This window comes from Channa argus, chromosome 14, assembly GCF_033026475.1.
Source record: "Channa argus isolate prfri chromosome 14, Channa argus male v1.0, whole genome shotgun sequence".
Taxonomy (NCBI): domain Eukaryota; kingdom Metazoa; phylum Chordata; class Actinopteri; order Anabantiformes; family Channidae; genus Channa; species Channa argus.
Window position 1 is genome coordinate 22,281,483 of NC_090210.1, and position 26,782 is coordinate 22,308,264.

Here is a 26,782-nt window from a genome sequence, read left to right on the forward strand (position 1 = left end):
TGGATTCTGCGTGTGGATTTGTTCCTCCTGATTACTTTCTGGCAAAAGATTATTTCCACAAAAAATAAAACTTGTAGTATAAAGGACACGTTTAAACTTGGAAGGAGATGCCAGCAGACATCCCAAAAATAATTTTTTCTTCCAAAAATCAGCCCAATTTTCCCCAAAGGAAAATCTAGATGCTGGACAGGTTCTGTACATACTTATCACTTCAAACCAGTCAGTGCACAGATTCTAGTTTTTACATTTACAATTCACATATGCACCAAAACTCACACAAATATTGTTTCTCCCATTACAGGGCGGTTGAAAGCTGATATCAAATGAAGGAAGAAAAAAAGAATAAGAAAGAAAAAGGGGGTGATGTCCTCTTAAAACCACATATATATATGGCTGATAAAGACAGGACTGTGTTTTTACCTCCACGATCATCTTGACTGTGGGCAGCGTGGTGGCGATGTTCTGCGGGTGAGGCGGTCGCACCGTGATCGGCACACAGCCGGCATAAAGGCAGCCATAAAATGCAATGATGAGGTCGATGCCTGCAGGAGGAAGTTGGCGAAAGGAGGTGAAGAATATTCAGGGAGGTGAAAGAAGAGAGGGTGAAGGGGAAATGATTGCAATAAAAGAAAGGAAGACAAAGGTATAAGGACGGAGAGGGGCAGAGTGAGTAACTCAACGCTGCTTTAAGTCAATCTCACGTCTGAGGATTCGTGCTACTCGGCTGTGTCCGTCCTGTCACGATGGACGTCAGGCTCCTGGGCAATTAGGATTCTTTCCATTATCTTTCATTTTCCCTGAGGTGCTTTCTCTCTCTCTCTCTCTCTCTCTCTCCCAACTGAACTCCCTGAACGTCCTCATTTAAAAATCACCTTTTGACCTCGTTTATGTGTCGGCACACAAGTTAACGCATCCTTACAAAGTTCAGCCCTGATCGTGTCCCACTGAAATACTGACAATTGCTCCAATGTATTGTTTACCTGGAGGGTAGACCAGTGCGACGTGGTCTCCATCCTGCAGGTGGCCTCGTTCAGCCAGCATGGCGGCGATCTTCTCTGCTCTCTTGTGCAGCTGAACACAAGTCAGAGAGCTGGCTATCGTACCCTGCAGGAAGACACACACGAAAAGATGAGTGACACATTCAATCAGCAGTGTGTATCAGCACGTCATGTCATATTTTCCGCTGCAGCATCTTGAAGCTGAACAGCTGTAAACAAATCAGTGGATCATATTGTCATTGTGAAAACTAACATTAGCCGTCAGACAGAGGCAATTTACACAAACACACAAACACACATAACTGATTTCTACTCGCTTTCATACCTGTTCTCAACATTCTACATCAAGTAACTGTATCATAATATAGCAGATATACTGTGTATGGGTTTTCTTTATTATTGTCAGGAAAACTATAAAATAATGTTAAAGCATTCATTGATTCTGTGTTTGTGCACCTTCATCTCTACATGGACGCTCATTCAGGGTGAGACTAGTAGTAAAGTGGCACAAACTATGAATCTATATGATCATGCACAGTGTGTGTGTGTGTTGTGAGCTCTTACTCTGGAGTTGAGCAGTGTGTACAGGATGTGATCCGGAGTGGTCTGGGCTCTCCACTGTAACACCTCCGACAGGAAGAGGAACTGGAACCAATAAACAATACAGGAACAGTGAGACTGGGCGGATGACTCATATTCACAACCTCAACACGTGAGTCCTGCAGCCGGCAGACACAGAGAGTCCAGTCTGTTTTCACTGTTAGTTCATTAATTGGAAGTTTTGTTATGATTCAGGGCCCATTGACAATGTTACAGTATTGTCAATAGGATTTTAAGACGTCTATACAAAGGAGGCTCCGGGCCAAAGCTAATGCTGTCTGGGAGCCTTGGCATGTAAAAGTTTGGGGACCCTGGGATAAACTATTAGTCACATGATTGTTTTCTCAAGCTCAGGGAAATGAGTACATCTTAGTTTCAACAGTCAAGAACCGCAAACACGTATTTGTAGACTCCCAGCAATTAGAGGCGGTTCAACGCTTATTCAACTTATCACCGCAGTTTTACACACAAAACTTAAATTCCGTGAGCAATTAATTGATGGAACACAGGTTCAATAGTGCAGGTTAGCTCGGAGATACACCAGTATTTAAGCTTTGATGTTGACTGTAATTCTTGCCAAACGTAGCCAAACGTGACGGTTCAGGGTCACATTTTTACAGCTGTGTGTGTTTTTTAAGGAGGTGCAAAAGGAAGTAATGAGGTGTGGTTCCTGAATAAGGCTTGATGTGCCAGTTTCAGTGACATAATTACTAAAGATGTCCGGATTTGTCTTTTTTCACCAGACTGAGTGAAAGTACTTAAATTCTAATGCTTTCTGATACCAAGTACTAAAAAGTTTCCCCTTCTACTACGAGTTGCTGGACAGATCAAACAGATAAAATCCTCACCAATCCACTGCAGTTGAGCAACTCTTGCCACAAATTCTCACGCGTTCTTCTGCCAAAACAAATATGACAGCAACCAAAGTTTAATAAATGGAGTAACTTTTACTGAGAAGAACAAAAAAAGGAAGAAAGATGAACAAAGCACAGATTTAGGGCAAGATCCTGGATGGAGAAGCGAGGACAACATGGACTGTAGAGTCTCCACAGGAATATGGAGGTAAAATAACTTTGGAAAACAAAGCGAACTTCAGGTAAAGTCCTAGTTACTACATATAACCCTTGTTGTTGCTGATGTCACATTTTTTTAATATATTCTTAGAAACACAGGTATGACTGTTATTAATGTGATCTGAAGACTTTAGCACAGCAGAGTTTGTATTCAGCTTTACTTATGTCATCATCACTTAGACTTAGACAGACAGACAGTTTTTGCCTTCATGAATTTTTCAACATATGCTTCAGAGCCCTAATCTGCCAACCACAAAGCAAACGGACTTCCGCTACGCCAGGAGCAGTGTTGGTCACATCTGGGAGGAGCCAGGGTGCGTTTGATTTGCACTGTAAATCTCACAGGCAGAGACCGGTAGCTTAAATTGAAGGATAATGCTTAGAGAACTATTAATGAGCCTGGTGGAAGGTTAAAAACAGGCAAGCGTGATTATTTTTCCTTCCCATTTTTACTACCCGATTCATTCAGTTGTAGCAACAGACTGGAGGTTGTGATGATAGTTTTGTGATTAACGGGGCTCGTCTGTAAAGTTTGGAACCTCTCTTAAGCCCCTTTAGGAATCAAATTAAAATTCTTTTAAACCACTCGTGGCAAAAAAGTAAACTTTTCATATATAAACATTGTTTTAAGTGCAGCTTTAAGTGGTGGTACAACACCTCCACACACAGAATTAACTCTGTCCCAAAAAAGTCCCACATCCAAACAGAGTCTGATTTATACGCGAGGCTGGAGGATAATTGTACTGTATTTTTTATATGAACTGTCAGAAAGACAAATGCTCCAGTTGTTATAACTGTTAATTTGTTGCACAGGAACTCTGTAAGTGGTGTATATAACCTAGAGTGTTCTGCTAAACTCATCACTCAGCTCCTTTCTGCAGTTTCCCGTTTTACGGCTTTAACTCGAGTAGCCGCACCGCAGAGTTTGGCTGGCGAAGACGTGCTCTCATCTACTCAACGCCATCTCTGTGCATCGCAAATCTCTGGGGGGCACAATGATTTAAAGACTTTTTTTTTTTTCTCCCCTTGATGAAAATATCGCTCAGCTTTTTGTCAGCTCAACTTTGAGGTTTCATTAAAATTTTATGAGAGCAAATGAAAGTGTGCTTCCTTTCCAGTTCTCTGCCTCATATATTAACAGCTACCATTTGCTTTAAGGGGTTTCTCCAAAATGCCTTAAAGCCACATGACTGCACATGCATGAAGCCACAGCCTTGACTGAGATGGAGAATAAAGAGGAACCTGCCTGCAGATCAAAGCTGTGTTGTCTCCATTTGAATTGACACTGGAGACACCAACACAAATAACTTCCTACCGCTAATTTTCATATCATAATACTACTATAATAGCTGCCTTTTTAATATCTTTAATATCGCTTTTTCTCCTTTAGAATAATTTATTACTGCACTATTTGTATTTTACCTAGGTCACAAAAACCCCTCTGGAACCACACAATATTTCCTATGTACATCTCTACCTGTGCAAATACCCCGATCACAACATTAGACCACCTGTTCAATTTAATGCAATTCAATACAGTGGCTCTGCCATGAATTCTACTTTTTATGGTTTTACGGTTATAATTTCTTAGTTTTTAGTTCTTAGAAACTGTCAGAAAGGTGATATTTTTACTATGGGTTAATTAAAGGAGGTCAAAGTGGGGGGGTGGAGTTGTACTGTAGTGCAATATAAGAAGAGGTGGTTCTGATGTTCACCCTATTTAAAATGAATGAGGAGGCCAAAATATTAGAACCATGGATCATTTTGGGTAAACATTTCTCAAACAGCATTCACAAAGAGATAGAAACTTCAGGGAGTGCTGTGTTTGTTCCTCTTACTGACACTAGCATATAAAACATACAAAATGTTTAAAACATCTTTAATGGCAGACGTATTGAAAAGTACCTATCATTTTGGGTATGATTACAGCTTCCAGGATTATATTAAGACATTGGATCTTGGTCTGTCTTTAACATTGCATCACTCCATAACTATTTTACATAATATTTTCTCTCCCCCTTTTTTTAATCTTTCTTGACCAAGCCACTTTATGCTATGCTGTTACTTCCAAAGGTTTGCGTTTTCTTTTCCACTACTGCCAAGTACAAACCCCAGTCGTGACTGAAGTACTTAAACTTGTACTTTAGTAAAAGTATAAGTAACCACTGAAATTTCTACTAACGTAAAAGTAAATGCATGATTTATATATGACTTAAAGTATTAAAAGTAAGAAATTAAATCTACTTAAAGTACAGATATGTGAAAAATTTACATAAGTTCAGTAACAAGGTACTTGTACTTTGTTTCTTTCTACCACTGACTAACACTTACCCCAAAGACTGATTGAAATTTAGATTAAAAAGAATATATGTTAAAACATGTTTTATAGCTGTAAGTTTCAGGATCCATTATTGTGTTTGTTACCAAGTATAAGTCAGTTTTGGTGCAAACGTGCAGCAGCACAGAGTGAACCATCAGTCAACCTTCCCTGTATAAACAAACCCTAACAGAAGAGAAATCTGAGAAGACATTCAAGCTAAATCCCATTTTACTCTATTACACACACACACACACACACACACACACAGTGTCAATAAACAAAGGAGTAAGAGGAGATCATTCACACAGAGGGTTTGGTTTTCAGAGGGTTGGACATGGAGGGAGGAGGTTTCTGTGAAATTAGTTATCAAAGCAAAAATGGATGAATGAACAGACAGATGATGAATGAGTTAATGGACACGATCAGAAGTATTTGTGGTGGTGAAAAGCATCGCAAAAGTGAGCATCAAATCTCAGCTGCTGTTCCTCCTCTCAACCTGATTAACATTCAGGCCATGTGTGAGCAGATATAGATTCATCAGCAGCCAACTCGAGCATTGTCACACACACAATCCCCAAATCACAAATCTAATTCTGAATGAAGCTCATCCTTTTAGCCATGAGAAGAGCAACAAAATGCACCTCTCCCGTCAGAGAAATGACACCAATCGTTCCCACATCACAAACTCATTCTGCGGGAGCGTGACCCTCTACTTCAGCCGCAGAGAAAAGTTGCCAAAGTCAATTAAAAACTGCAGGAGTAAACACGTCGCTATGAAGAAACGCCGTTTGCAGCAGAGCCAATCGTTCTGTTTGGACTGGTAATTTTGGCACCAAGCCTTGGGTCTGTTAGTTTAATTTCACTTGAAATGTGAAAACAGAGCAAGTTTGTCAAATCTGCAGTTATGTTTTGTCCAATTTAGTGATTTTTCCACGAGTAGTCCTTGTCCAAGCAGCTCAGTGAATGTAGTATTTAGCTACAACTGCAACTGGGGACCTTTTAGCAACACAAAGGTGCACAAGGTGCTGTCAGTCAAACTAAAATAAAGTAAACACTAAAAGTGGACAAATTCTGGGTTGAAAAAATAAAATAAAAGATCTTCCAGATCAAAAAATATTCAGGGATTTGTGGAATTGTCAGATCATTATTTAAAAATACTTAATTCCTGTAGTTCACTAAAAACGTTTGGTACTGGAGTATTTCATGCAACAGCACGAAATAAAAAGCAACAGAAGTCCGTCAACAAAAGGCCAGTGTTTTAACACAGAGTCAATTTAGTAGATGGCTTTTTATTTCCTTTTCTTAAACTTCTTTTATCTAAAAAGAAATGGGCTGGAGACAAACCTCATCAGAGCGGATTTTATGGATTCCATTCATTTGACCGTTAATGGTTTGTCCTTTAAAGAGAGACATTCCCTGTACAGCAATCCCAATAATCTAGGGTTCAAACGTGACCACATATCACATTTTGCAGCCAGTCTTTGAGCTGATGGGAGTACTGACACCAATTGGCCACAACCCTAAAAGCACCTGATGGTTTTTGTGTCTGGGAACAATGGCTTTTTCGACCCTTAGCTTCCCCATCTTAAGCTCCATCTTCTGCCGAGATCGACAACTTCAGACTACTATCAATTACTTTCTATTATTGATGGTGGTCTTCCGTCTTAATCTGCAACCAGGTTCCCCTGATGATGTCTACAGGTTAGTTAGGGAAGTTCAAAAATCAATCCAATGCGTCCACGAATGGTAATAAACCACAATGGCAGAACCAGTGAAGGTTGCTCAACACACAACTACAATAACAGAGAGTAACAGGAACCAAATGGGCTTGTTTGTAATTCAAGCTGAATCTGGGGGACGCTGGGACAGCTCGTGAACATGCCTCTGGGGACATTCAAACAAACAACCAGGCAGCATGCTGCTGTTCTGAGCGCGGCCGACGATGACAGAGGCTGCTGCTGCTGCGGTGGAGTTGGCGGTTGCTGTTATTTGGGGCCTTTCTCTTCTCATTAGCGTCTGCAGACTGTGTGCAGCCGCCGGCTGCCTGAAGCTGTAACTGATGACACTCGGTCAGAGAGGAAAACACGTTCTGTCAGCGACACACACCGCCTGCTGCTTTTTGTTGCCTCTACACTCGTTTTCTCCTGTCTATATGCTCTCCGCCTTGATGTCAGTGTGTTCTTGCTCTTATGAACTCCATTTCTCATCCACTTCTCTCTCTTATTTCCTGCCTTACGTTTACTAGCACAAATTTAACACAAATAAAGCATCTGAACAGTTTTAAGAAGAGTTTTACTCTGACTTCTGCTGCCATCAGCAGACTTTTTTCTTTGTTAACATGTTTTAAATCTTTCATGAACACTGCTCCATGAGGAAGATAAACTAAAAGTTGACAAGTCAGTTACAGTATTAAATGCTGCTCAACCGATCAGAAAGAGATGATGCAAAACAAGAAAACGATGAGTGTGACTGGTGCATCAATGCAGTGAAATGGATACAAATGCATCATTACATGTACAAAATGTGTTTGCATGTGTGAACATGAAAACCAACAGACCCCCTCTCACACACACCTTCCTTGCCTGGTCATTGTCTTCGATCTGACCCAGATCCCTGCCGCTGGCCTGAGCAATCCTCTTCCCCGACACCAGATTCCCGACCATCACAGACGCCGGGCCGATCTCTAAAGAGGAGGAGGAGGAAGAGGAAGATGTGAGGAAATTTAACAATCTGAGGAAGAGAAATCAGTGACGTGAGAGACAGCAGATGTGGTAAGTTTGTATTTTCTACTGATAAAAACACACTTTTAAAAAGGGAAACAAAAGTCCAGGAATGACTCTGTGATGCTGAAATCAGGAGGAACATTTAAATAAACAGCCTGAAACTTCACTACATGCACATTGGATTTAGTTATTTGACAGATGCAGATCCAAAGTGATTTACAAGTGAGGTGGAAATTAGCAAAACAGCATGAAGATTACACCTGTACGTACTTCCACTAAAAAAAACAAAAGAAGAGAAGTTTTTTTTTTACTTAAAACTGACAAATGTAATAAAAGAAAAATTACATACAAATCTCTCTTTGCTTTTGATTTTTGACTCCACAGATTTTTTTAAAAAGCATAAAAACAATGAAAATGGCTTGGACAGGTGTTAGAAAAAAAAGACCATAAATAACTTAAACAGTCCTTTTGCAAACACCTTCCTGTAATTAGCATCACACATCTTTACTCTCGTAGTCAATGATTCAGCCCGTGTTAAATGGAGAAAAGTTGTCACCGTCTCGTCTGATCTGGCCTTTGTATTATTTAAAACATTTATTGAATCAAGAAATAATAGTCTCATAATTACTTATTTCCTAAATTTCTCTAAATTTTTCATTTTTTGTCTGTATTACTTTTGTTAATTTCTAGCTCTTTCATTAATATTGAAGGGTACCAACAATTCCATCCACCTCCGTATAAATAACAGCTAATTATTGTCAGTGTGATAAAAAAAATCAATGACAAATATTTGACCTGTAGACACTTTTGGCTCCACTAAATGAAATTAAGCTTCAGTGTTTAGACTCTACCTGGTTGCTTCTGCCGGGGCTTAGGCAGGTTGGTGACGCAGGTGTGTGGACACATGAGCACGTTGCAGGGATGCAACGCCCCCTCCAGAAAGAGCTGCTTGGTCTCCGACAGGTGGATGCCACCCAGGGGAGTCTTGGGCAGAGTGTTGGAGGGCACCAGAGCGAGGCAGTACACCCCCACTTGGTGGATACTGTCTATCGCCTGGAAAGTTGAAATGTGTTGGAGAAGCGATTGTTATATTTATGTGTGAACTGATGAGATTTTCCTGATACCATTGCTGCTATAGATTATGCCCATCAATCATATTCTTTATCAGTTCTCTTCTTCATGGCCCAGTGAATATTTTATGTGAAAACAAAGTAACCCTGAACAGGTCTTTAGCATCGATGAAACAGTTTCATTATCAGTCTCCTTCAAGGTTCCTGCAGCATAGATGCAGAGTTTTTGCCTTTGGCAACTGTCAGAAAAAACATGGCAGCATCAAAAAAAGGAAAGGATAACATCATTCTGGTGGACAGACCAGAAACCCTGATGCAACTCCTTCTGAATTCATTGTAACCCAACATAATACCAAGTTGAAAATGTTCAACAGGATTTTTCCCTGTTTTCCATTAGGTTTTCACTCGAGTTTAATATGTTATGGGTGAAGTATCTTTAAAATTAAACAAGCTCTAGATAAATGACAGAAAACGAATAATTTACAAGTTAGTGAATAAAGATAAATAGGTTATTGGAAAAAGAAAAAAGTTTGCGTTACTTGCTACTTTTTAAAATTAAAATATGAACAATGCATGACTGATATTGTTAACTAAACATGATCGATAAATGTACCCAAGTCACACATAATGTATATAAAAAACAACAACAACAATATTTCTATGCTGAAAAAACTGTGTTCGGTAAAGCCATAAAAGATCATGACTGAGTTTCGTCCAGAAACATTATGTTATGATATTTGTGGCTTTGGACGAGATCAGGTCACATTTTATGACCAATTTGTGCAGAAAACCAGGAAAATGCGAAGAGTCTCAGAACTTTGTAATGAAAGACTTGAGTGTAAGTATGATTCAGATGGAAGCTTCCTTCCATCCATCATCTTTAACCATTTACCCTGATCAGGGTCACGAGGTGCTGGAACCTATCCCAGCTGTCATTAGGCGAGAGGCGGGGTACACACTGGACAGGTCTCCAGTCTACCTCAGGGTCAACAGAAAGACACATACACAGACAGACAACCTTTCACACTCCAACTCACACTAATTCACGTAACATCAATGTCTTTGGACCGTGGGAGAAAACCAGGGTACCTGGAGGAAACACGAGCAAGCACTGGGAGAACATGCAAACTCTGGGGATTCGAACCAGGGACCTTCTAGCTGTGAGGTGGCTGCATTTATCCACATAACAGCTGATCAACGCCTCTTCATACTGTGTGAATTATTATATACCATGTAATATTTTGCCATGGATGCCGTCCATCTGTCCCCCAGTGTTTTCACATATTGTTATGTCACATCACTTCTCGTCAGCCTCCACTTAAGAGGCTGAGTGTGTCTATGATGAGCTAAATGGAAAAACATGCAGATGGTATCTGTGCTGGTAAAGGAATAAAGAAATCTGGTTTTATTGCAGCCATAAAAATGCAGACAGCTTTTAGATTTTCACCGCAGTCTCCACGCTGGCTTATAGAGATGTGGACTGAGATTGTAATCAGTCCATAGTATGAATGTACAGAACAGCGTTATACACTCTGTGTGTGTGTGTGTGTGTGTGTCAGAGCCAAAGAGGCAGACATGTGGGCTGAAAGAATGTGACCAAGCTGTTTTGTCTCAATATGAAGTGGTCTGTGTGAATGTGAAGGCCTTTCTGAGCTGGGTTGTGTTAAAGGTTTCATCTGGTGTCTTTATTAAATAATTCATCACCTCAAAACCAACAATGTGTTCGTTCATCTTTTGATTCCTCTGCTATTTCAGCTCCAATGACACTGGATCCAAGTGATGATGTAAATAAAAAAAACTCGTGACATATTTTATAAGAAAGGAACCATTTTCAGCACTGGATTAATTCACACTTTTCTGCTCACGGTACTGAAGATCAAGTCGCTCAGTTTAATGGTGCGGCTCACTGCAGTTTACCTGCAGAACTCTGCTCATCCACTGAAAACTGTCTTCCTCAGTGGAATCAGGCCGCTGCTCAGCCACGACCACGATCCTCTCATCATGGAGCACGGTGATGGAGAACACTGCAATCCTGCCAAAACACACATCAACAATTTACATCTGCATCTCTGTAAAACTGCTTCAACACCTTCAAAAACAGAGGATTTACTGTAGATTTGTGGAATAATGCAATTTTAGTTGTAGCTACTTTACACATAGAGCAGCTGTGGCTCACTGAACTGGGGGACCCCAGTCAGTCAGATGAGCACCTGACATGACCACCACTGTCGCTGGTGTGTGTGTGTGAGAATAGATGAATAGGAAGCAAAACTGTAGAACATTTTTGATAAAAGCGCAATATAATTTAGTACCATTAATAACATTTACTACATTTGTAGGAGAGTAAACAGTATCTCGTAACTTTCAAGATTAGTATTATACACACAAAAGTTACGAGTAAGTTCGATCCATTGATATTTAAATTACCCAACAATAAGAAATGTTGCTAAACATAGTCCACCAGCAGCAACTTGTAAATGCTGTTCGCCATTAAATACAATAGTATGAACAATTTCTTTTAATACTTTCTGTACATTTGCACATAGGTCTGTATATACAAATATGTCCTCGCAGTCCCATCCAGAATATAAAAACTAAAGGGTATATCAGGGTCTGATGCTGCAGAAACCAACCTGCCCCTGTAGACAAACTTCATGGGCTCCACAGCGAGCGCTGTGGCGACGATGTCGTCAGCGTTGTGCCGACGCCCCCCGACCACCATCAGACCATCCATCTTCCCAGCCACAAAGATCAGCCCTGCGGGTCCAATGAACCCGAGCAGGCCAGTCCTGGTGAAGGGATACTCACTGACGGTAACCCCGTTGTTGGACACAGGGAAGACCTGAGGAAGCACAGAGTGGAGCATGGTGAGAGAAGGTTTGCGAGCAAAACACAGGCAATGAAAAAGAGGAAACCCTTTTAGCAAAAGCATTCACTCGCTCACCTCAAAGGTGTTCTTAGTCATGCCGGCCAGGCCATAATAGGAGGATCCCGTGGCCACAGTGCAAACACACAACTCGCCGATCTCATCGGTTTTACAGAGCTGGGGAACACCCTCCGGCTTTACCATGCACATCACACCTACACGGAGAGACAGACACAAAGAAGATTGCTAACAGTGATTAAATGTGAGACAGACTGTAAAACAAATGCAGCAAATTAAAAAAAAAAAAAAAAGAGAACAAAAGTCAGCAAAATTCTTTTGAAGTTTGGAGATTTCTTTGAACGTTTTTTCCTACAGCAATTACATTTGTGTTATGTTTAATGCAAAACATGAATGTACAAAGATTAGTACAAAGATCATCATCTCCTTCTGAAAGGTGATAGCTGCTAAACCCCAGCATCGGCACGTAGGTACAAAACTTGAGTAGAGAGCATTTTCACCTCCGGGCATGACGGAGCCGACGTCTTGCAGTGTGAGGACAGACAGCTTCTCTTCCGAGTCGACTCTGATCACGCCGTGACTCAGACCCTGCATGGACAAAATGCCGCGCTCAGGGGGGGTGCTACCCTCCTCCAAAGGCCTGTAGGAGAGGGGAAGGGGAGGTAGCGTATTAGAACAATCACAAAGGAGGGTGAGTGGTTTTACTATTTTTTTTTGTTAAATCTTTTAGAAAATTTTAGATTCTAATAAAAAAATTAGGGGACAACTTTGGAAAGACAACGCAATTTTAAAAGTCAAGACCATTCTGGAAAGAGAAACTAGTAAAGGGTGAACATCTCTGGGAGACAATATATTAATGAAGCCGTAATACTGAATACTGAAATGACATGTTTCCAAAGGCAAACTGTTTGTGTGGACATTTTCACAAAGTAAGACTGTTCTCTTGAGCATTTAAAATTTGCTGTGCTGCACAGCTGTCTGAATGATCCCACATCTTTTTATTTTTGATGGCTTGTTGCCTACAATTATCATAATGTCCACTGATGTTGGGCAGTTCTGTCGGACATGTCGGACTAAACTGTTAACTTTTGTTAACACTTGAAATTAGAAATGCGGAATTTTTGGAATTAAGGATACATTTGGAAAGCAAGGACAGAGGCAAATAAATTTGAGTGGTAAAACTTTATAGGCGAATATGGTGAAGGGCAGAATTGCTGTAAAGTGAGGCTGAAGTTGGGATTAGCTTTAAAGTTCCTGTAAGTGCAAGATGTGTGTTATTTTTATGAGACTGGAATCTGCTCTTCTGAAAATAAGAAGGGTTCATTACTGCCACATCAACTGAGGCCTAGTGCTTTATATTAGCCTGTGTGTGGCACAAACACACCCGTGGATTTTACAGTACAAATGATGAAAGATGTGGAGAGTTTAATGTTTCAAAAGGGAACAAAACTGTAAAGTTGGGATTTTTAATTGGTTGAAATAATACCAGGATGTAAAAGATGAAGAATAAAGCTCCTTAATTAGATACAAAATCATTGCAAGTAAAATCATTGCAACAATCATTGTGATACTGAACCAAAATTAGTTTGAAAAAAAAAAAAAAAAAAAAAAAAAAAAAAAAAAACAGATGATGATTTTACTGATGATAACAAAGTTTTAAATAAAATTCCCTAAATAAGAATAGATATTTATATTTTACATAGGTGTTGTCTGTTGAATTTTGACTTGATTGTGTGTCTTCTGATGTTAATCGTGTGTGTGTGTGTGTGCACACCTTCTTATAGCTACAGTCAGAGCTTCAGGGGAGCTGGCACAGGGACAGATGACCTCCGGCCTCAAACCTTTAGTCTGGAAGACGTTGAGGAAGGCGTCGCAGGATGAGATTGACCCTAAGAGGGTGAAGTCAAGACAGTTTATGTGCAATTCAGAAGATTGATTTCATTACTACAGCGCCTTCTTCTTGACCAACTTTCTATGTGTTCTTACAGGGATTTGAACCGTCAGCCACCACCAGCATGCGCAGGGAGCTCAGGTTGATGTCTCTCTGGTCCCGATGAGCCACTAGAGCCCAGTGCATGTCCCGCGACTTCACACAGGCCACTTTAGCTACACGCACCAAAAAAAACCAACACATGAAGTTAATTTAACACATCTCCTTACAAGTTATGATATAACAAGGCAAATACCAACAATGTCAGAAGATTAAATAAAACAAAGTCAGTAATGTGGTACGACATTAAGAGGCTCCGGGTTTTTTTCTGGGGACGGTCGGATATGTTTTCAGGGGGAGGGGGCTTAATTACCTTTGTACTGGCAAACTTTTTGGATCCAGGAAAGAGGGTTGACCTTCATGAGGGCGTAGGGAATACTGATGACATGCATCATATTCATTACACTCTGACACACACACACACACACACACACACACACACACACACACACAGAAAGCAAGCACTTATTTTTGTGATACGTACAACACATAGACCATTTTTAATTAAATACTTCACAAACAAAATTGCTACAAGTCTCTGGCTTTAAGCAAAGCGGCTTAAATTATAGCCACAGTTTTTAATGACCCATCGATTTTCTATACTGAAATAAAACAAAAAACATACAACAATCATCTGTTTACTTTCATTTGACATTATGAAACAAAGGAAATGTGCGTTTTCCTTACGGTCAGGACGGCATGCCATAATCCTACATCCTTCTTGAAGTCTAATACATTCACTATGGTCTCAGCTGGAGGGAAAGAGAGAGACAGGTAGGGGTTATTGTGTTGTAAGCAGTATTTAACACACACACACACACACACACACACACACACACACCTTTATTGTTCAGGTGTTCGTTACCTTCTGTGTATGAGCAGGACTGTGTGAGGGCCTGGCAGTGTGTGAGCATGGCTATCCTCATCACTGTCACACCGAGGACGCTCCCGTCTTTACACGTCTTATACTGGAAAGACCCAGACAGAGACGAGTGAGAAACGACTGTGTCATCGATCATACGTGAGCATTCTGTGTGCTCAGATTCAGCCAAATGCATCAAAACCCACTGGACGACTTTCCGTCATTAAGCAGCACAACGATCCTTGACATCACGGCGAAGCATCTAAAGCGCTCTTCATGGAGAACAGGTGGAATATCCTTGACTGGCTGAGTCATTCACCTGATCTCAGTCGGACTGATCTGTATTCCACTTGCTGAGAGAGAGAGAGCCCACAACAAGAAAGAGCTGTAGGGAAATGGTGTCTGCTGATGTCTATGGGTGAAAGATTTCGTGCAGACACCGACTCATAAGGATTTAAACAAAATATTACATTTGTGGATTTTCTTTGGCTTTTGTCCAATAATTTTTTGGAGTGTCCAACAGAACAGGTTAATGTCAGCCTACCAAAACTCAAAACTAAACACTTAACGTAGTATGAATTATCGTGCAGGGAAATGCTCATATTAAATTTAATATGTTTATACATAGTACATTTTATATAATATATGATTTAAAATGTTATCCACTAGGTGGCAGACTAGGCCCCAACCATTCCTGATCAAAAACTTCTGCTTTACAACAAACAGAAACTATGGAGACACTCGAAGACATCAGTGCTGACATCACAGAAGAAAAAATGGCAGCGACATCAATGGGGGTATGTAGAGGACTGAGCTCTGGACAAGCTCAATAACTTTTTCTCCACCTTAATCCACTATCGTTGTGGTGATTCTAAGCTGCCGATGAGAAGACGAAAACGTGTAATTTTCTAAATACAAATAATAGGAGTCCATACGATGCTTATTTATTGGCGTCCATATTTAAACACCTCAACAGTTCCAAACATGAACTGAAGGAATAAAGAAGAAATCACCAAAACAAAATAAGGTTTGTTCTTGCAGGTTATAAAACAGTGATGTTAAATTGTATTGGTGTCTAAATGCTATTGCGACAACATATCCAAGCTGTCTATAAAACATTAAGTGATTCAGACTTGTGATAATATTTACGGACCGATCTGCTGCGGAAATATTGTCTCATTAAAAAGATGTTTTTCTTCCAGTTTCCCTAACTAAAATGTAATTTGAGTGTTGTGGAGTCGACACTGATCGATTAGAGTCTTTTCAAAATAAGATTCCTGTCTGAAAAGTCTGGCACCATCTGACAAAATGACTGCTGGCATAAAAATGAAGCACATTACGGGCAGCTATTAAAGATATGAATCATGTCATGAAACTCTCTTTGAAGAAATGTTAGCGTTACTGACAAATAAAAGACATTTCTTTAAGCCACAAAAGAAAAAAGAATAGATGGGATAATTTCATCTATCTCGACTGTCTGGGACGTGGCTTCTGTTAAAAACAAAAGGTCAATAGTTTTCCAATCATCCCTCGTCTTCCATCATTTTCTTTTTGTACTTTTTCACTCCGCGTTGCCATCAAAGACACATTTCACCTTGCTGCTGGTGTAATTACCACCTGGGACAATAAAGCAAATTCAAATCGATCAGATGGGATGATAATATTGACCAGCAGCTGACAGAGACACAGTTCAACATCCACTCTGGTCTGGTGTGAATCTAATCAAAAAGACTAGCACCATTGATTTCCATTCTTAAGATGTTAATAAATGAAACTTTTGATGGGTCAGAGCACACACACACTTCGGTGTTTGTGTCATGTGTGTATTACCTCAATGTAAGCATTGTCCTGGTTGGCGTCCTTAATCTGTGGGAACCAGTCTCGGGGCGGTTTGGAGAGGTGTTTGGACTCTGTGACAAACCACAGCACCTTGGGCCAGCCTAGACACACAACAGAAGTCAACTAATGTCTCTTTTTTTCAAGAATTATGCGTAAAAAAAAAAAAAAAAAAAAAATCAATGCTCGGTATAGTGTTTTCTGTTTTTTGGGGTTCTGGAAATGTTTGGTCCTTAAAACTTCACCGTGACTAGTGGAAGGACTGGATTTAGATTCAGGGTACAGAGTACAATATGCAATTACAGTTACAATTTCCTTTCTTTACTGTAGTAATACTACATGCCAAAGTCCCCATCATAGGAAGATAAACCACCAATGTAACGTAAACACACATTTCATTTCAGTTTTGCTGCTGTTTGGGTAAATGTGATTATTTCTTACAGCTGCATAAAACAACATTAAACCCTCTTCTTCTGCACAAAGTACAACAAAGGGTTCTGTCAAAATTTAATTAACATGTGATGAAGCAGGCGTGAGCTATGACAACGTAATACTACGTTTGAAAAGGTCATCAGTTGGCCAATGAGAGACACAGGACATACACATTCTTCCTGTTTAAATTTGAACGGTTTTCACAGTGATAAAGCAGCGTAAAGGGAAACGTCGTGTAGCGACACAGAGCAGTAAACCAAGTTTCAGACCAGACACCTGGAGTTTAGCCACATAGTCACTTAAATGTCAGAGTGTGACAGTTATGGTTGCTTAGCGTCTAGTCCTGTAAATTAGAATTATGCATGACAACACACATTTTTATGCCTTAGACAATTGACCACTTTACCGAGTAAGAAGTGTGTTCAAAACCGAGGGTGGTGACCACGATGTGTCGAAATGTTACAGCTTTGGCGTGTAAACGTACAGAACGTGTGCCTGCATGTGTCTTTACAAACGATATCTGTTATGATTATCAACGTGTGTTTGGTACTAGTAGGCGGATAAGCACCAAGATGGAAACCTTCAAAGTACAATCACCGACCCTGGCACAGGTTACAACGATGTAACTGTGACATGAGCAAATCATGTCACTTTTACAGCAACTTTTACAGCAAGCATGAATGCTACTTAAGATCATTTCATTTTGGTCTTTAGATTTAATAAAAAAAGTTTTTAAGTTTGAATATCCAACATTTACAATTTAACAAACAACGTATGTGCAGGTCAGCTTGGAGTTAAGAGTGGTTCCATATAAAAATAAAGTTGTATCATCAACATAAGTGATGTCAGCTAAATCATGCTGAGCCAATACTTCAGCATTCTACAAATTATTACCATGCTAAGCACATGTTGTTTAGTGCTAAATGTTTACATGACAGAACATGAATGGGGTTAAAATCTAGAGTATATGAGAGCTGTAAATGTTTGAATTCACGCTGCTGTGCCTGCTGGGCAGAGAGACGGGAGAAACAACCAGCCATGTGAATGAGATGAGTTTAAAGCATGCTGATCAATATGAGGAGCACTCAACCTTAATGAGACTCCCACTCACACTCACACACACACACACACACACACACTCTAAATCCATGCTGAGTGCGGCGCAGTAAATCTGGCGGCATCACGTTGCTATTTATACATCCATTACTGAAAAGCAAACAATCGTTATTAATCACTAGGAGATTCTCTCCGAAGTCTCAATTCCTAATCTATCACATGTCTCCTTCCGTCAGTTTTTCTCTCTCCCCTCAGTCTTGTCAGTTGTTTTTCTATCGATCTGAGTCACCACTTCACTGACTCTCTCTCTCCCCGTCTCTACGCCATGTCGTTTCTTATTTGTCAGCCAGCTGTCTGCTGACGTGCGTCTTTCCGTTAACCCCGCTAAGAGACGCAGGGAAACTGCAACAAGAGAGGTTTGACCATACTACGACCTCCGAACTCTGAGTTTGCGTATCCAAATCAGTTTGTCACGTGTATGTGCACACTAGAGCTCTTTTGTGGACTTATCACATACTAAAAAAGGAGCTTGCACTACAATTGTTATTTATCATTCTTTGCCATAAATAAAGTTGGGTTTAGTTCCAGGAGCAGCCATGACAGCTTCCCAAAATCATTAAGGTTTCAAGGTGTTTTTTTGTAGTTCATATGATCATTTTCATTGTACTAATACACAAGTGCAAACTGGCTTAAAGCATTAGGTTCCAACATGTCCTGCACAAATGTGAGACCTTTGAACTGTGGGATCTCTCCGGTGGGACTCTTGGGTAAACCTTTATGGCAGGCATCACTGGTTAAAGCCACCGTGACTCCGCAGCTCCCCAACAGAAACCCGATCTGCTGACTGCCGGCATCCTGAAAAAAAAGACAATTCATTCTCTGAATTGGATTCTAGTCAAGTTCTTCTTTGTTCTGCTTAGCTCCTTGGTTGAAAGGGTTGCTTAAAAATGCAGAATTTGTTAATAATTGTTTATTTTTAAGGAGAAAATGTTAAAGTTGCTGTTCATTTTTTGCACAATTTACTGTCCTGATTTATACTTATGATAACCTAAATACATGGTTGCACTGTCATTTGGAGCTAATGCATGTAGATTGATCGCCAAAAGTTACTTTCTTCCCCCATTTCACATGAAGATTAGGACAGAACATGAACAAATGTGTTCTCAAACTGTCAAAAACTCTTGGACATAAAGCATTTCAGTAAACCTGAGTGTTTTGGAGAGAACATTTCTCATGTAATCTCATGTGTAAATCTGAAAGTGGCTCATAGGCTTTTCAGCATATGTTTCACATCGCAAACCAAAGATTCAGAATTGGTTAGAAATGTATAGAAACATTTCAGACAAATGACCACAAACAACTGTAATAATATGGATCAAGTAACAAATGTCATGTGCATCTTATCTAGCGGAGCAGAAGTCTTCCTTGCCTGTATATGTGTATTTAATTAAGATGTGCATCAGTTATTTCTTGGTTTGGTAACTTTATAGATGAATTCAACAGGAATTACCTCACTCATGCCTCTGAGACACATTGCTGACAAACTATGACTCCAACAAACGTACTGCAGGAGCAGCAGAGATGTTTCTTCAGAGACTTTTGGCTCTTATTGCACCCAGGCACAGCTCAGGGTCCTCCTTGCTGCACCATGACTCACCACAACAGTTTGCGATGACTCATGTCCCCTGGTGCAGAACTAGCTGTGCTGACTGGTGTGAATTAGCACTGCTCAACTGCAGCGTGTCCTTTTATTTTTTTTTTTTACTTAAGTAATTATGTTTGACATAGGACAAAGGAGAACTGGAAACAGACTGGACTGGTGGAGAGTCAGAGCCATTTAACCCCTTTGGACTCATTAATGCCTTGAAGGTCACAGAGGTCACATGTGGCTTGTTGGTCCCCCGGGGCATCAGGTTTGTCATTCTGTTCTAATCCCCCACCCCATAAAACAAACAAAATATAAAACCCAAATTTAAAAGTTTAAATTGTGGTCCCACACTGCTCATATCTGTTCTCTGCCAACGCATTTGGTGTCAGAACAGTCCGACCAAAATGTATGTTCCCATTTCAACATCTAACTTCTCTGGCAACATGTGACATTAAACAAATACATGATCCATCCAATTGTAAACTAAGCAGTTTTAAAAAGGGGAATTTCATCAACTATAACTTCATTTTAAGGGTTATATTTGGGGAGCGTATGTACAGTATATATAAAGCTTCTAAACCTCTTTCTGTAAACGATGCATTACGATACATTATCCTGTGTTTGTACCTCTAAAGGGTCGACATACACTGACAACCTATTCATCCAATAAATACATTTACTATATTAAATGGACATGTTTTGTCACACCATTCTCAAACCACACTATGAGGCATCTATCTGCCAATTCAAATATGATCTGGGCTAAATGGATCAATTCCTGGTTTATGTACCATTTCATGAATGGTTACCTTGCGGGTCAGTGGTACTTCTATTGGCACAGGGATGACCTCGGCCAGCAGGCAGCCATAGAACGCAGTCATGAAGGCAGCTGGGTCATTGTTTGGGAAGACCAGTGCCACCTACAGACAGGAAAAAAAGGTTAAAATCATTGAAGATTATGTGCTGATTGAAGATCATTTCTTTACATTTCTTTAAATTTGAAACCTAGATACCGTCACCTCTGCTCTTTTCAGTATCTTTTTTTACTTCCTTCATTGTCTCCTGTTTTCAGCCCACTGTACTTATGAATCCCGTTTACTTTCCCTCTCCACTCTCATGCATCTCCCTCCCTCTGCTGGCATAGTATCTCTCTGTTCATTTAAACAGTTTAACTGAGGTTTATGATTAACAGCAGGAAATATAAAAACACACCTCTGGGTGGAAAGAAATGAAAAACGTAAATTAAACGAAAAAATAAACATTGTACATGTAGTGAACTTCTCTATCTCTATGTCTACTGAGGAATCTATAATCCTATTGCAGTATCTATATGTGCTCAATGACAATAAAGGTTGTTGTTCTTAATCTGAAAGAGATTTTCTGTAATGGTTTCTATCACTGTTAACACTGGACCAGAACACATCCAGATGCAACCCAGTTCTACGTCACATCAGAAGCTTTATCTCATGCTCAGCCATGTTTGGCTCAAGTTGCACATTGTGATAACTGTGAACCTCAGCTAAAGTGCTGCTTAATAGCTTCCATATACAGTACCAGACTCTGTGTGTGTGTGTGTGTGTGTGGTTGAAGGTATAAGCTAAGTGCATTTGAATGCGAGCAGTGTAATGAGACTTTTACAGGACTGATGTTGATCTGAGCAGGTCTCACTGGACCAGTTAGATTTCATTTGTCGATGATAGCAGAATTACTCTGTTACTGCCTGAATGAGGCTGCTGAGATTAAGAAAATCCCACATAAACACTCAACGTACGCAAGACTTTTTTTCTGTTCCATGTTTTTGTTCACTCGAAAACACCAGAAAGTTTTCAGGGTTCAGATTGTTACAACCTGCATCAATTTATTGTGTTTCTTGCCAAAAGACGACACTTTGAAACCAATGGATGGCTTTTGGCTAAAGAGTACTGTTGCAATCCCACCTTTAAAACACAGAGTATGGATTTGTTCTGCTAGATTTTGACCTTGAAAATTAATGTCCTGCATCTGTGACCCCATAAAAAGATGTTAACACAAAGATCTCACTAATGGGCGACTTCACCAATTATCAACTTGCTCTCTATGGCTTTAGTTTAGCGTGTTAATGTACTACATGTACATCAAGCTTTTTCAACTTCTCTCTGACTTTCATATATTAAAGTATTTCTCTGCTTCTAGGTATGAAAAAAAACTTGCTGATGCCATCTGAGGCTGATGCCATCAGCCGGTATTTTTTTATCGTTAGGGGTTTAGATGACCATGATTACAAACTCCATAGTCTGAGCAATAAAATATCCTAATCTGAACTGGATGTTTCTCCAAAACATGTTGCGCAGATTGATTTGGTATGGGTTTTTATGCAAGATGACCTTCCCGCCGCAACCCCCCCCCATTTTTGTCTGGGCTCGGGCACCAAGGTGACGCTTGGTGGCTGGGATTCAGAACTCACAAACTCCTGCATCCCAACACAATGAGCCCCCAGGCCCCCTATTTTTCAGCTAGAAGAAGAGAGGATTTGGATATAGGGAAGTCAATGGGATGTCTGATGACATTTATGTACATGCACTACCCATTCTAGAACCTAAAGCTCAAAATCAGTGAAGGAAAAGTGTGATGCAAAATTTGTGATGCAACAGTACAGATAGAGCATATTATGACACAACGCCTTTTAATTTTAACGTGATAATTCATGATATGGCAAAGCCTTATGTAGCTTTAATTTTAATTAATTTTCCAAAGCTCTCTAAACACTTTCTGTGCACTTATCCTGTAAGAGACCTTCATCTGTCCAAATAAAAATGCCACCACAATTCACACTGAAACTGTAAAAAGGACCAGTTGTGGGTAGAAAAAGGAGTTATAAAGTAATTTAAATTCCCTCGAACACAGTCTCCAGTCGAGCAGGAAATGGAGCCTAAAATAAAGATGAAAGAGGGGAATGGAGAAAAGAGAGGGGGAACCGTGGGGGTGTCACATGGCAGCAGGCACATGTGGGACTATTACTGAACCTTTTTCCACATCATGTGTGGAGGTGTGTGGAGCACGGCCTTAAGATGTGATGATTGTATTGACAGAGCAGGAAGGAAGGACGGACGACATGTGAACATAACGCAACGACTGAGTAATGGCTAGTGTCAGGTCACCAAAGTCCTTCAGGCCAGAACCCAACAATCCTAAGAGATGATGTCAAGAAACTGGACATATTTTTTTAACCCCAGCTGCTCTGGGATGTTTTAATAACAGCAAGAAAGAGCAAAAGCAAAGTGAGTTTAGCAGTTTCTGTCTTTCCACTAAAGTGTCAACAAGCGTATAGGACCCAAACCGATTATTACACCATGAATATTAATGAGCAAATGGGCTCCAGGGCACAGGTAAAGGTGAAGCATCCTCCCAACCATGTATATCGGAGGCCCAGAATGAAAGAGGCGCATGTTTGCACTGCTTATCCTCTTCACGGTCAGAGTGGGGTGGAGCCTATCCTAGCTAGCATTGGGCGAGAGGCAGGGTACACCCTAAGCAGGTTTCCAGACTATCTCAGGGCCAACACACAGAGACAATCATTCACACTCACATTCACACCTACGAGCAATTTCGAGTCATCATTTAACCAAACATGCATGTCTCTAGTCTGTGGGAGGAAACCGGAGTACCCAGAGGAGACCCACACAAGGACACACAGGAGAACAGGGAGAACATGCGACCTCGACACAGAAAGGCTGCAACTGGTCAGTCGATTCGAACAGTGGACCAGTTGTACGTCACATGTAGTTGTGGGATAGCAGCTTTAACCCATCCACCACCACGGTGCCCCCAAGTTAGCGTCAACCCCCTTTAAATAAACCTATTTTTTAATCATTATGGGGAGAAAAAAAAAAAAAAAAAAGCTCCACTGTCCATTGATCGACAGAACAAATAACAATTGGCTAGGATGAACATGTCAAGCCAAACAAATGACATTAAATTAAATGTAATGGAAGTTCAGTCGTTATCAGGCTGTAAAAATTCGTAGGTCACCCAACTGTATAGATAAACCTGACACTGCCAGGCTTTTGTCATCGTTAAAGGGTTTTACTTAATCCCTGTCGTCGCCTGCGGGACATAATGCCATAAAATGAGCTCTTAAATATTAAATATTCTTTATCTTTTCGCAACATTTTAGGTTGCAAAGGTTCAGCTTGACCAGCATGTCCATCATAGTTCTGGTTTTACGGAGGCAGTCTGCACCCGAGTGGGAAGCGGCTGTAATAAGTCTGCACGTCTAAGACCAAGAAAAAACTGGGGATTGCTTTCAGGTTGGGAATGAGTTGCTTCCCTTGGCAAATAAGTTTTATTGTCACAGGTGCATGAGTGAGGGTAAGTATGAGGTTGACTGATGGTTGCCACTGTTGTGATGAAGAAGGAGCTGAACCAAAGGGCAAAGTTTTCAATTTGTCAGTCAGCCTAAGTTCCAACCCTGAGCTTGAGCTCTGGGTAATGACTGAAGGAACAAGTCAGTAACACAGCAGCTGAAATTACTCTGCTCCACAGGTGGCCTGGGTCAGAGCAACGGTGCGGCACGAAGTTCACACATCTGAATAGAGAACCCAGAAGAAGTGTGTTGAGTTGTTTCAGGTATGTCATCAGGTTAGTTTCTGGGCACCTTCCAATCCATTGGCGGTTTTACGAACACATCCAACCATGAAGAGGTCGGGAGTAAACGCTGGACATGCTGGACAGATTACAGTCTATAAATATTCTCCCTCGGGAACCTGGTTGGGTTTATGGTTTGGTCAAAATTTAAGATCTGAATGGACCTCAAGCCCCCCTGCCCTGTTTGTTTTCCTGCCATCGTTGCCCAATGCATAATACCCGATTGTTCAGACAGAAAACAAAGTGAAATAGTATCTTCCAGCAATAACTGGAAGACAAGCAGGAGAGTGGCAGTGAAGATCCAAATTTAAGTAGGGCTGCTAAAGTATGAAGTAAAGACCCATCGGTTAGGTGTCAAATTGAAGTAACTGTGGTTTCCACCGATCTCTCCATTTCATCCTGTATTTACCACCAGTGCTTTTTTTTTTTTTTTTTTGGAAACTCACCCGGTCTCCAGGTCTGACAAGTGGCTCTTGTTTGGTTCCCAGTTTGTGCAGCAGGTTGTAGGCCACCTTCACACTTCTGGACCACAGTTTACCTACAAACAGATTCAAAGTATTATTACAAATAACAATATGAAACATGTGACATCACTTACTTCATACCCTATAAAACACAGGAGAAACTCTGGGTCAGACTTCAAACAGGGAAGGAACAAAGGATGACATCATCCTTTGAGTTCCCACATGCAAGACATTACTGCACTGACAGGACACTCAATGTTCCTCTTTTGAAGTTTCTTATATTTTCCCTCACGAGCGTAGAGAAGGTCACACAGGTTTCATAACACACAGCAAATCAAACCTGCCTCATGTCTGTGGTCTAATTGGATCCATGTACAGTGATGCTTTGCACACAGAGACACAACCACAGCACATTAGAGGAAGTCATAAAGGCCACATCAGTATATAATTAAGCAGACAAAGAGGTTTGGTATTTTGATTCATGTATTTAATTATTACTTCAGTGCTCACGCAACTTTAGGCAATGTGAGCCGATGATTTTTACTTTTAGTTTTAAATTCGTAAAAATAAAAAATAAAAATAAAAAATAAAAAAACTCTTTAAATGTCTCCCTGTACATAAAGTTGATTAACATAATCTAATCTCAGCAGTTTTCTTCTCCCTGCCAGGCGGAGCTGGCTTTGTTCATCATTGAGGTAACTCACAACAATAGAATCAATTTCCTCCCTTTTCTTTTTTCCTAATTCAGACTGGCAGATGCAAACATTATGCATGAGCAATCCAGCGTGAATTCCTCATTGTTTATCCACACTAAACGAGGATTTTCTGATGTTTGTCAGAACTAATTAATTGAAGGAAGGGAGAACTGTAGGGTCCCTCAAGGAAAGTAGACATTTAGGAGGAAAGTAAACTGCAGACACACGTGTGACCCGGTTAACTTACGTATGACTGCAGTGTTGAAAGTGTAGTTAAATGTTTTTTATTTTTCATTTCAAAAGGACTGGTGGGTGGATTACTTTCATTTCAGCTTCATTAGGGAGTCCAACATGTGCCTAAAATCTTCCTAACAACTACTGACAGGATCTGATGTGAGATTAGGGTGAAGACCATTTGATGGATATCACCGCTTCAGTCACTCATCACAGCAAAACAAACCACAACGATCTTGCATAAACTAAAGACGTGACTCCAGAATTCTGTGATTGTTGTCACTTAATAGTCTACACACAGCACGTTTAGGAGTGCTGAGTGTTGCCACCTCAAAACTAGATGGTCCCCGGTTCGAATCTTAGCCGGTTGAGGCCTCTGTGTAAGATTTGCATGTACACCGGTTTCCTCACGTAGAACTCAACTGACCTACACTCTGTTTTCTCCCTGAATTCCTGAGGATTGAGTTAGATTGAGGTGCAACTATTAGATCACTGTTCAGCAAAAAAAAAAAAAAGCCTGTTGGATGAATGGCAACACTTGACACTGTACGTGCTGCGATGTGACTATTGTGCGTGTGCAATAGTGAGGACGCAGCTCACATCAGCTGGTACAGAAGGCACTGCAAACAAAACCAGGTAAGCAGAGAAAAAGAGCTCACAGCCCACAGAGGCTGAACATGTGTCCTCCGCATGCTGTACAGAAAGCAGAGCGTCCTTATCGAGATTGTGGTTTGTAAGTAACGTCCCCCATGCTGTGCGCACAGAATCAAAGAAACTGTTAGTTTGCTTGAAATTTAAAAACATATTTATTTAAATGGGTTTCTCCCCTGCCAATTACGTGGGGTTATCTGCAGTGCAGTTTGGTGAGCGTTGAGCTTAAGGATGGCGGGAATATTCAGCATCGTGAATTCTTTGTGTTCTTCGAGGGGGTGGAGGACGACTCGACAGGAAGAAACAAGTTTGTCCTTGTCGGCCGACATCAAAGGGACGACGCCACAGGAATGAAAGATAAAGGAAGACGGATACAAAGATGTGAATTCACCACTACGCACACACATAGTCTCACCATGTTGTATCTTTGGCGGAGGACTCCTGAGTGCAGGCTGAGGATGTTTCACAGTCTGGTGAGTGCTCATACCGCCTCATCATCAGCTGCGAGCTCAGTCGTCACAGATCAGTTCGTTAAGTAACACACACACACACACACTGTACGCCCATCTAAAAAGCTTTTTGCTGCTGTGAAAATGTTGCTGCCCTTTCATGTTAATGCATTA

General features: G+C 40.6%; 1 protein-coding gene across 6 annotated transcripts in view; it reads right to left on the reverse strand.

Moving 5' to 3' along the window:
* LOC137098670 (disco-interacting protein 2 homolog C) overlaps positions 1–26,782 on the reverse strand; it is a 163,861-nt gene that overhangs the window by 14,531 nt on the left and 122,548 nt on the right. For 5 of the 6 annotated variants that reach the window (XM_067475159.1, XM_067475161.1, XM_067475160.1 and 2 more), the window contains 18 exons: positions 24,562–24,653; positions 20,302–20,412; positions 18,576–18,699; positions 16,351–16,460; positions 14,524–14,626; positions 14,346–14,410; positions 13,972–14,065; positions 13,655–13,774; positions 13,443–13,557; positions 12,169–12,308; positions 11,729–11,865; positions 11,418–11,626; positions 10,702–10,816; positions 8,566–8,767; positions 7,565–7,674; positions 1,563–1,643; positions 981–1,104; positions 421–542 (listed from right to left, as the gene is read on the reverse strand). In XM_067475159.1, the coding sequence (XP_067331260.1) occupies positions 421–542; positions 981–1,104; positions 1,563–1,643; positions 7,565–7,674; positions 8,566–8,767; positions 10,702–10,816; positions 11,418–11,626; positions 11,729–11,865; positions 12,169–12,308; positions 13,443–13,557; positions 13,655–13,774; positions 13,972–14,065; positions 14,346–14,410; positions 14,524–14,626; positions 16,351–16,460; positions 18,576–18,699; positions 20,302–20,412; positions 24,562–24,653 (2,174 nt within the window). The remainder of the gene's footprint in view (positions 1–420; positions 543–980; positions 1,105–1,562; positions 1,644–7,564; positions 7,675–8,565; positions 8,768–10,701; positions 10,817–11,417; positions 11,627–11,728; positions 11,866–12,168; positions 12,309–13,442; positions 13,558–13,654; positions 13,775–13,971; positions 14,066–14,345; positions 14,411–14,523; positions 14,627–16,350; positions 16,461–18,575; positions 18,700–20,301; positions 20,413–24,561; positions 24,654–26,782) is intronic. The other variant, XM_067475157.1, reaches the window with a different exon arrangement.